The sequence below is a fragment of the Ochotona curzoniae genome, unplaced genomic scaffold (genome assembly GCF_017591425.1).
Source record: "Ochotona curzoniae isolate NIBS_2020 unplaced genomic scaffold, NIBS_Ocur_1.0 contig_1, whole genome shotgun sequence".
NCBI lineage: Eukaryota > Metazoa > Chordata > Mammalia > Lagomorpha > Ochotonidae > Ochotona > Ochotona curzoniae.
In genome coordinates this window covers 38,690,066-38,703,440 of record NW_024464918.1, presented here as the reverse complement: position 1 = coordinate 38,703,440, position 13,375 = coordinate 38,690,066, and the positions used below count along the sequence as shown (strand labels likewise).

General features: G+C 40.4%; 1 protein-coding gene across 2 annotated transcripts in view; it reads right to left on the bottom strand.

Moving 5' to 3' along the window:
* Positions 1-13,375, bottom strand: part of RANBP17 (RAN binding protein 17) — a 266,615-nt gene that overhangs the window by 74,418 nt on the left and 178,822 nt on the right. For both annotated transcript variants that reach the window (XM_040976743.1, XM_040976736.1), the window contains one exon: positions 361-464. In XM_040976743.1, the coding sequence (XP_040832677.1) occupies positions 361-464 (104 nt within the window). The remainder of the gene's footprint in view (positions 1-360; positions 465-13,375) is intronic.

The window sequence follows — 13,375 nt, the reverse complement described above, 5'->3', positions numbered from 1 at the left end:
AAAAATATTTGGAGATGTAGTATTTTAGCATGTGTGTGTGTGTCTTCCTCCATATAGGTATGGTGAAACACAGCACAGGGTAGATGTTTACAGTCATGAACCATGAGAGATGTTCTATTAAAGACTGCCCTAAGAGACATATCTGTTCCATCTAATCACAAACTAAATGTTCAAAACCTTTCTCTGATCTCAAAGTCCACTCATGTAAGAACATAGAAAAACACTTTTATGAAAAGTACAACTCAAAAGACAGATGCAAATAGGAATGCAGGCAGAAGGAGGCAGAGAGAACATGCAGACACACAGAGAACTCTTTTCTGAAACAAAACTGTCTTTTCTCATGTTTGCAAACAAACCCACCTTCACTTCCTCCTGTTTAAAGTTGTTGTTGAATATCTGTAATACCGTTTCAAAAGAGACTGTGAGAGGCAGCATGAAATTCTCAAATTCATCTTCATCTTCGCCTATCAGAGAAACAAAAGGGTCACCATGGTTTAAAATGCATGCTATTGTACATTAGCCTCAACACCCAGTGCTTTATTGAGGCTTAGAAATGTTCCGCATAAAGGGTCAGGCTGCATTCACAGCCTGGCCACATTGTGTGTTTTGGCTCATTGAATATTCTGGTGTTTTGCCTACTCTTTTGCACCAAATGAAATAGCAGAATTACTTACCAGCCATTTTTTCCCCTAGCTCTTTATTGGAACTAACAGATTCTTGCCCCAGGCTTCTCAGCCCTAGAGCTCCTAAGGCCCCCAGAGCTTTCCTAGTGCCTCAAGGAAGGCCACTTTACAAAGCCTCAGAGACAGGGTCCTTTCCTCCCCATCTCTGTAGGTGCCAAGGCCCTGAAGGGCTCACAGACTCAGGTGCCCTGAGAGCTTGAAGTTATTATTCTCTTTCATTTATGTTCTTTCAAAAAAGTTAATTTATTAAATAGATGACAGGGAAACTTTTATCTGCCAAAAAGCACACAGCCCCTCATGGTCATTTGGATTTTAACTACATTCTCCATGGGTACATATTCTCTTAGGCTAGCTTCCTTTTTTTTTTTTTTTATAGAATAAGGAAAAGAAAGGAATTTCCTATTAACTTTCAGTTTACAGGTAGACTAGTTTCCTCCAGGATTCTGTCAAAACACAATCTTCACACACCGATATGCACAAATGATAATTTGTATGTGACTTCTTCCAAAATGCATTTCTTTTAAATTAAATTAGATTATCTCATTTATCCTACGCTAAAGGAAGGCAGAAGCCCCATTTTACTGTTGAAGAAACATGCAGAACAATGTGAACTGTCTTGCCTAAGGTGGCATGCTTAGATGGAGGGTAGACCTAAATTTCAGAGAAAGGACCAGCAGTCTTCAAAATCTGGCTCTTGATCTAGAAGCATCAACACTGGGGGACATGTTAAATGCATGTTCTCGGGTTTTAGTACTGATCCACTGAAACAGAAACTCCTCCACGTGATTCAGATCCTTGCAAACATTTGATAAATTCTGACCTACATATATCATTTCACAGATAAGGAAACTACAATTCAAGGTCATATACAAAAGACCACTGGCTGAGTCAGGATCCTTGGATTCTTTAAGCAATGCCTGTTTCAGTTGACTTGACTTGTGGTGATTTCTCTCCTTTCAACCTTACATGGTTTGTTTCAGGAGTCCAACAGAATTGGGAACTTGGCTTTGCTCACAAAGAGATGCCCCAAAGCCAACGAGGCAGTGCGGTTCTAGATAAGAGTCAAGATCCTGGATGAACAGTAAGAGTAGAACAAACTATCATCTCTGCTCAAACTGACAATGCAACCAAATTATTCTTAGATCTCACTCTGTCAACTGGTAACAACAGACCTACACACAAGCAATTATTGTGCAATGCCATGGTCAAATGATAGCTTTCCTAATGTCTGAGCTAAATTCTTCCCAGTTTGTATTCTCCTTTCTCTCCTTGGTTTACCATGGCAATTTTGCTTGTGTCTGCCCTCTAATACAATTTTGTCTTGAATTGCAGACATTTAAGCATTTATCTAATACAGGCTTCACTACTGTGATATCATCAATGTCATAACACCATCACCACCACTTGATCAGGATTACTGTAAGAATTAAATGAGATAAAATTTAATTTTAAAAAGATTTGTTTATTTGAGGCTCACAAGTTACAGAAAGAGCAAGCAAGACAGAAAGATCCTCCATTCGCTGGTTCACTCCCCAGATGATCACCAACCACCAGACCCAGGCTATGTTAAGACGAAGCCAGAAGCCAAGAGTTTCATCTGAGTCTAACACATAGGTGGCAGAGGCTCAAACACCCAGGCCATCCTCCACCGCTCTTCCCAGGCCACCTGCAGGAGCTGGAGAAGTAGAGTGTAGTCAGGACACGAACTGGTAACTGTAAGTGATGCCAACAATGCAGGTGGTGGTTTTACTTGCTAAGCCTCAATGCTGACCCCAGACAAAATTGATAATGTGTGTGTAAGTAAACTATTAGAAAGTACCCTGAAAGTGTCTTCACCTTTGTGAGAATGGAAACTGTGTGTGTGTAGTTCTCTGCCAAAGAAAATTATATAGGGTTTTGCAGTAAATAGGCTCAGGCATCTGATTTTTCCCTCCAATTGTACTACTTATTTTCTTATATCTTACTAACTATTGAGTTTCGATTTCTTCATCTATGAAATAAGGACAAAGTGTCTATCTCTGAGTGCTCTTCAAAAGCTCCAATGTTATAATTCATGGAAGGCAGAAGATGCTCATATAGTAGGTGTGGAGGCACTAGCGTATTAGCACCTAAGACAGTGTCTGGCATACTCATGTTTCATGGAATTACTGTTTGAATTACAGTTGCTCAATAACTATAAATTAATTTTTTGATACTTATTTATATTCATCCTCATCTACTTTGGAAGGTGGAGATAGTGAGAAAGACAAAGAAGGAAAGAGAGTAAGAGACAGAAACAGAGATGGAGACCTTCCACGTGCTGGTTCACTTCCCAACTGCCCACAACAACCAGAGGCAGTCCAGGTTTAACCCAGGAGCCTGGACCTCCTACCGAGTCCCCACGCCAGAGGCAGAGGTACAAGTCATCAGCTGCTGCCTCGAAGATGCATCAGTGGGAAGTTGGTCTGGAAGCAGAGGTACCAAGACTGTAGAACACAGTGTATCAAGTGAAAGCCTAATCTGCATGGTTGCAACACCTATCTGACATGAATATTAAAAAGCTCTCACTCTCTTAACATCTGATAAAGAGTAATGTAATAGGGCCCGGTGTGGTAGCCTAGTGGCTAAAGTCCTCTTCTTGTACGTGCCGGGATCCCATATGGGCGCTGGTTCTAAGCCCGGCGGCCCCACTTCCCATCCAGCTCCCTGCTTGTGGCCTGGAAAAGTAGTTAAGGACAGCCCAAAGCCTTGGGACCCTGTACCCACGTGGGAGACCAAGAAAAATATCTGGGTTCCTATTTTGGATTGGTTCAGCTCCAACCATTGTGGCCGCTTGGGGAGTGGATCATCAGATGGAAGATCTTCCTCTCTGTCTCTCCTCCTCTCTATATATCTGACTTAGCAATAAAAATATACCTTTTTAAAAAAATCAAAGTAAATACTAATTATGAGCAGATAATATGTATTTACACTAAATTTAAATGATGTAATACTTGTTTTACGATGAAAAAAAAATATATCTTTTTTATTGGAAAGGCAGATATACAGAGATGAAGATCTTCTGTCCGATGGTTCACTGCCCAAGCGGCCGCAATGGCTGGAGCTGAGCCAATCCGAAGCCAGGAGCCTGGAGCTTCCTCCAATTCTCCCTTGTGGGCCCAGGGTCCCAAGGCTTTGGGCCTTCCTTGATTGCTTTCCCAGGCCACAAGCAGGGAGCTGGATGGGAAGTGGGACCGCCAGGATTAGAACCGGCACCCATATAGGATCCTGGCGCGTTCAAGGCAAGGACTTTAACCACTACGCTATCGTTCAGGGCCCGATGAAAACATTTTAAAAGATTTATTTTATTTTTATTGGATAAACAGAGTTAGAGAGAGGGAGAATCTTCTATCTGCTGGTTCACTTTCCAAATGACCTATATGGCTGGAGCTGATCTGATTTGATCCAAAGCCAAGAGCCTCTTCCAGGTCTCCCACATGTGTGCAGGGGCCCAAGGATTTGGGCCAACCTCTGCTACTTTCTCAGGCCATTAGTAGGCAGTGCCCCATTGGAAGTGGAGCCAGGATTCACAATGGTGTCCAAACGGGATGCCAGTGCTGCAGGCGGAGGCTTAGTCTTATATGCCACCACACTAGGCCCTCAAAGATAAAATGCATTTTCTAAATGTGGAATTTCTACTAGGAACAGTTATAATTATCACTGTAGGAAAACCACTGTGCTGGAAAGAGTGAATACTTAGAGTTCATCTATGTTTGATCTCTGGTTGTGACTTAAGTCACTTTATTCATCTAAGCCTTAGTGTGCTCATCTGTAATTAAAAGACACAATATTTCCTTCATCAAGTGAGCTGTGAGGATTAAATAAATGAGGAAACACCTGCAACTGCCCTTGCTCAACGCCAGGCACCTAATAAATGACAGCCATTAACATTGTTGTAATCTTCAGTTTAACACGGACTTAGAGAGGTGATTACGGTAATCAAAGTGTGACCATAAGATGTTAGTCCAGTATTCTTCCTCTGGGAACAAAGCTTTTCACAGTAAAGGTGTTTATTCAGAACAAAGACAAATTCAGCATTCTAACATTTCAAACCCTCATGGCAACACAAACAAACAAACAAACAAACAAACAAACAAAAATTCCTCTCCTGACACTGAAATTTTGAGACAAGTGGCAGGAGTACAGAAGACAAGCCAGCAACATGTGTCAGGAGAAGCTAGGGCAAATAGGAAGGAGAGCAGTGGGCAGCAGCTCTCCCTCAGTGTCAGCCATCATGCGGGGCCCTGTCACAAACACCTGCAAAGTGACAGCTTCAGTAGTGATTTCCTGGGTGCTTAGCATGTGCACGTAGCAGTTCGGTACTTTATGGGAAAAACACTCATGCGGCTGTTCAAAGCACTAGAAGTCCGTGCTGGTCACACCATTCCCAGCACATGGCACGGTCTCCTTCAGTTCACAGTTAAGCACAGAGTCTCACAGGCATGAGAAAACTTGTCCGATATCCTCCAGTCAGTAAATGTCAGGGAGCCGGGATGTCCAAGCAGGTCTGCTTCACTCCCAAGCTCTTGCTTGTTCCCCTGTTTCTCTGATAGGTCACAGTGAGGACTGAGGAAAGGTCACAGAATCCTGAGCTTGGAGCCACATGAAGTCAGAAGAGGACAAAGCACAACAGATTAGCTCTGGGGAGGAAAAGGGATTACTTGGCAGCCAGCTGAGATTAGGGTAGAAGGCCAAGCTGAGACTTGCACAGGCTGTTTCAGGGAGCACTGTTGCTGCAACGTGATTTGTCCTGCCATTGGTGCTAGGGAACTGGCCAATTACAGTTACATTGTGCCAGCAATTACACATAGCAGCTAGTAGGAGAGTTTTTTTCTCATCTGTGTCAGCCACACATGTTGAAGTATTAGTTACTGCTTCCGATGCGAAAGGAAAAACTGTGAATTCACCCTCCCACAACTTCATATTTAAATATACTATCATATACATAAATGTATGCAATTATTCTACAAGGAAGAATCAAAGCTGCTAGCTTTTTTTCTTTCCTAACAAAGCAAGGGACCAGAAATCATTATTGTTTTGAAGGTAAGTGCCAATTTACAAGCTAATATTTTCATTGGTATCAGGAAAAGTAAATATTAACAATATTTATAAGGCTTCAATCATACACAGAGAGAAACGATAAAATCTTTGTTTTTTATGTTAAAAAAATCAAAGCCAATCACTTGTACTGGATTTCTAAGGATATGATTAAACAGTAACAGTTTTCTAAGTTCCAAGAATTTTTTTTTCTTCAGGGAAATCATGTCAGAATAGTAAGTCATTTCCTATGTTTGCTGTCAGATATTTCATTTGTGGGACATTCCATTTGTACTTTATACAATCTAAAACCTTGAAAGCAAAATGGCACATCCAATACAACATGATACCAGACACTGTGGGAAGGAGCTTGGCAGTTAAGACAAAAGTCAGAGTTGCCATTTGACTCAGCAATTTAGTGAGATCTGAAAGCACACGTCTACACAAACACTTAGACACAAATGTTCATAGCAGAGTTATAACAGGCAAAAGGCAGAAATAACCCAAATGTCCCTCAGCTGCTGGAAAGATAAAGGAAATGTGGCATGTCCATACAGTGGAGTACTATTTAGCCATACAAGGGGAAAAACAATAGGGACACATGCTAAAACATAATAAGCCTCAGCGACACTACGCTAAAAGAGAGAAGCCAGAGACAAAGACCACATATTGTAGGATTCTGTTTATATTAAATGCCCAGACAAAGCCATAGAGACTCAGAGACTGTGGTTGCCAAGGGTAGGGGTAGGGGACAGAAGTGACTACTTAAAACAGGATTTCTCCTCAGATGATCAAACACTCTGAAATTAGACACTGGTGATGATTGTCCAGTCTTGTAAATGTTCTGTATACAAGGGTACTTCAAAAGGCTCATGGAAAATGAGGCTAAAGAACTAGGTATGAAAAGATTGGAGGGGCCACTGTTGTGGCACACAGGGTGAAACCACTACCTGCTATGCCGGCCACCTTTACTTCCAACCCAGCTGCCTGCTAAAGACCTGGAAAATGCATCAAAAAATGGCTCAAGTATCGGAAGCTCTTGCCCGGTGATGGTTGCTGTGGCCATCTAGGGAGACGATCAGTGGATGAAAGATCTCTCTCTTTCAAATTAACTACATAATTTTTTCTTAACAAGATTGAAATCCATGTATACGAGAAATTTTTTCAAAAAGTTCACTGAAATGTTATCCATGGATTTTATATATTTTTTGTACTAAAGTAAATTTATATTTCAATTCAATTTTCACAAAATTTTAAAGTATCCTCATATACTAAACACCACTGACTTGAGAGGCCAAGAGATAGAGAAAGAGGGCAGGGTAGGGAGAGTACCCCCAAGAGCTGGTTCACCCCGCAAGTCACCCCCAACAGCCACATCTGGGTTGAGGCAAAAGCCAGAAACTGCAAACTTTACTCGGACCTTCTGCACGGGTGGCAGAACTCAATTATTTGAATTATCACTACTGCCTGATGGAAACCTAGAATCAAGGCTGAGCTAGGAATCAACCAGGAAACTGGTATTTTAACTCCAAGGCGAAATGCTTCCCAAAAGGATGAATTTCAAAAAGAAAAATAAATCCACAGGAATCTGCATCGGCTCTTCTCTTCCATTTTTAAATACAAAGAAATGAAACTTCACATTTCCTCAGAACTGATTGTATATAATAGCTGGATTAACTGCAAAGTTGTGGAAGAAGGTAGGAAGGAAGTAGCAGGAATAATTATAGCCTGTATAAATGATGGCAGCCAACAGTTACTGAGGGTTTATTGCATAAGTATTGTAGTACTGTACGAAATATCCTGGCATTAGTGATAGGTTGGTTTGATAGACAAGAAAATGATACCCTCCCACTCCGTATTTTAATACATAAGACCTGTAAATACATTAAGTTACATGCTTAAAAGGGAATTAAGACTTCTAATCAATTGAATTTAACCTAAAAAATTAGTTGGGCTATCCCAGATGGGGCCACTGCAATTACAAAAAACAGAAGTTGGGACAGCCATAAAGATGGCAACAAGGGAAGATGGCAGCTTGACGCTGCCGGAGAAGAGGGCCATGTGTGAAGGAAGGCAGGTGGCCTTCAGAAGCTGCAACAGAGAATAAACTGTTCTCTATAGCCTGCAGGAAAGAACACAGGTTTTAGAACACTGAGACCAATGTGACTTCCAGAACTGTAAAAATAATACATTTGTATTGTTTGAACCACTAAACTGTGGTAATCTCTAACAGCAGTATTAGGAATCTAAGGAAGTCAGCAAAGGTCAGGTCTCCGGTTAGGAAGCACTGATGTAAACGGAAGCATATTAAGACAATCAAGGAGACCCAGGAAAGCATCAAGGATGGCACTGTGGTGTACTAGGTAAGGCTGCCACCTGTGTCTGTGAGGCTGATATCCTATATGGGTGCCAGTTTCAGTTCCAGCTGCTGCACTTCTGATCCAATGCCCTGTTGATGGCCTGGGAAAAACAGTGGAAGATGGTTCAAGTGTTTGGGCCCCTGCCACCCTTCTGGAAGACCCAGAAGAAACTCTTGGTTTTGACTTGGCCCAGCCATGGCCACTGAAGCCATCTGGGATATGAACCAGTGGGTAGAAGCTATCTCTCTCTGACTTTCAAATAAACCATCAATCCTTAAACAAAAAGAAAAGCATCCATTCAAAACGAAGTATTAACGGTTGATCTTGGCAGTTAGTGTCATCTGAAGGTGGAGGCACACATCCTCTCACGTTTCCTAGCACATCACTAGGATAACACTTCAACATGCTATCAGAGCAACACGAGAATTGCGCTCAGTTGGCTCCTGGGATCTGGGCCCAACTCTGGTTTTCACTGCAGTTTTCCTCTAAAATGCTAGAGGTTCTAGCTTTGACCAACTGTGGCTGCAGGCATTGCAGGAGATTTTGGCTTATGTTGGGACGTATCATCAGTTCTTGCTTCACAACAACTCTAAGCACAGAGAACAGAGTAGTGGCTTCAAGTGCACTGCGCTTGCTTCATGTTAAGGTCCAAGTGACAGTCTGTGCTTCTAACAGCACACTCAATGAATGTGTTTCTTAGTATTTACTATTTAGCAAGTATTTGCTTTATGATAGGCATTTGTTGGAGGCCTTCTCATATACCTGTATCTTAATTAATAAAAACATACGATAGTTCTTCAGAGTATCTCCATTTAATAGATGGGAAAACTGAGGCTGGCTGTCATTCCAATCCCTAGGGAGTGAGAGGGCCTCAGGTCTCAAAGACCATACTGCCCTCTGCCCACGACTACTACCTCTTCTCTAGCAAAGCTCTTCTTAAGTTTCATCCTTAAAGCATCTCACTCCCTGGGGTGCTCTGGACTCTCCTCCAAACCAGGTAAGTTATTAAAACCAATTCTGGTCTTAATGGGCTGCTTTCTGCCTAAAGGCCGGCTAATTAGTCTTAATTATCTCCTTATAGATTCTAAGTATTTCCAGCTGCTTCTTTACCCCTTACTGCCCACTCTCTTCCTCCCCCATGTCTATTTTCCAGTCTTTGCCAAGTCATCTACACAGATGAAAGACTGATGCATTCTTTTTAAAAGAATATTAGATACACTTTTTCCTTCAATAATGTTGCTCTAAAGATGTTTGTTTATGATTTATATGAAAGCTAGAATGAAGAAGAAGGAGAAGGAAGGAGAGAATCTTCCATCTGCTGGATTATCCCTACCAAAGGCCATGAATAGCTGAGGCTGGGTCTGGCCAAAGACAAGAACCAGGAACTCTATTCATGTCTCCCACGCCAGGCAGAAGCCGAAGCACTTGAGCTATCATCTGCTCCTCCCCCAGAAAGCATTAATTCAAAGCTGGATCAGAAGTGGAGGTGCTGGGACGGGGATACTGGATGAGAGCTCAACCCTAGTGCTGCAACGTCTTCCCCAAGAAGATTAGCTATTTCTGATCAAGCATCTCACCTGCTAATTCTTCCTGGGATATAAAACTCTTGATTCATCACCAGAGATATGCTTTGGCCAGTTATTAGACATAAGAACAAACTTTTAAAATTGCACTTGATTTCCACTGGCCATTAAGTTGCAATACACCTATTTGGGTAAATAAAAAAATGAATCTGTTTATTTCACAGAGGCTTAGAAAGTAACCCTTAATCTTTCCTCTCAATGTCTCCAAGCCCCAAATCAATCATTTAGTCCAAATAGTTCAAATAAAAGTGAAGTTACATTTCTTAATTGATTGGGAGTTGAAAGGTGAAGTAACAGGAAAAGGGAATGAAAATAACAGTTATATGATTGACCTTGGGCGAGCCATTTAATCTCTCAATAGATAAACAATGGAGTAACACTTAATGGACCGTTGTGAGGATCAAACAGAATAATGTCTATGAAAGTAGTCTGTAAACTATAAATTTGTAAACAATGACTAGCTACTGTTAATAAGGAGAAGTGTCTTTTATGTGTGTATTTTTACTTTTACCTTTACTATTTCTAGAATACTCTAAAAATTTTACAAATTTATATCTTTGAGAGGGAAAGGAGCTAGGTCAGGGGAGGGGAGGATTGGTCCCATCTGTTGCCTTACTCTTTAGTGCCTACAACAGCTAGCACTGGGCTGACTCTGGGAGGCAGCAACTCAGTCCAGCTCTCCTATGTGAAAGTCAGGGACCCAATTGCTGGAACCAACACTGCTCCCTCCTAGGGTCTGCATTTAGCAAGTGGCAGGAGTCAGGAGCTGGGACTTGAACCCAGAAGTGGGCATTTTAATCATGAGGCTAAAAAAAAATGCACCCATCTTTTAAAAATTCAAATAATTTATTTATTAATTGAAAACATCTTGCATTTAAGAGAATAATATCTTCAAGTGCCAATTACCTGATAAAAGCCACAACAGTATATGGACAGTGTTCTTCCCTCACTGAATGAACCCCCTTTTAAAATCCATGAACATATTAATTCATTAATACTAGGAGACAGACTGTTAAAACATTAATGTTAGTACAGGCCTGGTATTAAAAGCATAGCTGCTTTGTAGAGTTTAAACACCTGAGGCATGCACTGTCCCTTCAAATCCTCTCCATGTGCTTCCCATGTGAATTGCTCAATTTGCAGGATAATCTTGAAATGTCCAAGGAAAAACAAATGTTGGTGACAATAAGCAAATCCAAATCCCAATGTGTGGCTGGTAAACATTTACTCTGTAACTAATACTTCTTGCTTCTCCACAAAACCAAAAGCGTTGTAACTGCTCTTTTCCACACTCCCTCGTTCAATATTTGTAAACTAAATTCACTTCCAGTCAAATTAAACAAAATAGGTTTTTATTTATCCAAGTATTTTATACTGAACAGCTCCCTAGAGGTTCTCCATTTCCTGGCTTGAGTATTATTCTTGCCTTTAGCTTATTAGATCGACAAGGTTAATTTTAAAACAACCTAGGGAACTTTAAGTGATTCTTGGATGGGCTAACGTGCTTTGCACATATGGTCAGCCACCCATTTTTTTGTGCTTGTATTCTTATGAAGGGATACTTTCGCATTCATTTTGATAACTTCTCAGTTTACAAAAAAAAATACACTGCCAACATCTCTTACATGTTTTGAAACATTATCATTAAATAAAATGCTTTCAGTTTTGTTCCTCATACAAGTGAATGCTTTGTCTAGTTTTAGCTAAAGCAATTTGATTAGATAGTATGACTGTTTATTGCCGACCTTCTTCCCCTCTTTTCATCAGAAATCCAACATAGGGTACGCAGCATCTAATTAAATTCATACAAAGAACAAATACTTGAACAGTAACCAAAATGCATTTCAAAGTATCAATTAATGTGACACCTAATTTCTTCCCCCTTTTCTAACCATGCCAATGTGCATGGCCTATCCATAAAACACAATATATTTTGTTGAATTCAACTAAAATATGCTTTGTAGTTCAGTTCAAGAGTCATATCCAAAAGTTATAAGCAGGCTGCTTGTAGGCATTTTCGATTTGATTTTTAACTCTACCCACCATCCCCCAAACCAATGATATAATAAATTCATTCTCAATGTTATTTGTTAATTTGAGAAGGATTCTAACCTCTAATGCTTTTATTTCTCTTATTTAATAATGGATTTGTGCTGCTCTTAACAACAATCCTATCTTTTTCATTCTTGTTTCCATGACAGTGAACACACAATAGAAACTATCAAGTCATATACACAGAGATTCTGACAGCAAGGTGCCAGTCAACATAGCTTGTTGAGACAAGCCTTCAAATAATAAAACTATGTTCAACAACACTGAAACAAATGATCACACATCAAGTAATAACACTTTTTGTGCAGAGAGCAGCAAGTGACTAATCGGGCACAAGAGTGGCCAAGCACAGCAAATGGTGAAAGCACACAGCCTCTTGCTCTGTTCTGTTTTGGAAAGGCCATGATCAAAGCTATTTCTACAAGGAATCTGGCAGGTAAAACTGATTACAAGAGCCGTGGTGATGCCATCTTGCTTGTTATATATGTGACTGCCAATCACTGAGCAAGCACTTACTAAGCACCAGCAATGCGGAGACACTGAGTTTGGTGCTAGAACAAGATGAAAAAGACAAGGTTGACAGCTTGAAGGAGCTCAGTATATTTTGGGAAGGAAAGACACCCTGGTAATTTATACCACAAAGCATCATTTGAGGGTTGTGACATACACATAATTACTTAAAATGAAAACCACTGGTGGATTATGAAGAAATTTCTTTTTAAAAAATGTGAAAGTAGCTGCTAAGGTTTTGAATATTATCTATGACCCAGATCAAGTGAGTTACATTGAGCACCTACCATGACCCAGGTACTGCTATCATAGACTGTCTTGGTTTTTCTCAAGGCGCCTAAAAAGTACTTACAATACAACAGATATTTAACTTTTTTTTTTAAAATTTAAACTTCATAATATCAATTTATTGTGTTCTGAGTTAAATGTTTCAAAGGAATGTGATCCTCAGAAACCTAATAACATCATGTTATTAAAACTATGCCTGTTGACTTCATTTTCTCATATCTCAAAGTTCACTTTAAGCAATAATAAATAAAAGCCAAGTTGGCCTTGAAAAAAGTATACAATGCAGGGTCTTTCTGAATACCAATAGTCAATGTCCTGCATGCGCACTCTGACAAACAGCGTTCTGGTTCTGATGTGTATTTCTCCTTAACTTTGATCTTTCCAGTTCTTTCACTGTGTGACAGAATCATTAAAACAGCATGTTGAAGGACTGGAAAATCAACCACGTCCAGACAATGGTTTTAAGGTCTTCTTTAATCCTTGGACAAATGGGAAAACAAGAAAGGCAAGCTCCTTGAGGGCAGGAAGCTTGATTCATTTTCGTCTTGCTCTTTGAGTTTAGTGCAGCGTGTGCTCCAAATGATTGTCAGGGACAATGACAGGTTGGAGCTGCTCCTCTTCAAGACAGCAGCCAAGAGGAAAAGCTGCCACTTGACTCTCCTGTTGCCGAAGGTAAGCAGATGATTGGGTTTTGCATGCTTGGTTTACACTCTTCAAATATTTATAGACACTTCTCTTTGCCTCCAGCCCTAGCTGTCACTTAGCCACATTATACCATACATGGTTCTTTTAATCTTAGAAATCAATCCCACTAAGATCTTTAATCATTCTAGCTGCATTTCTC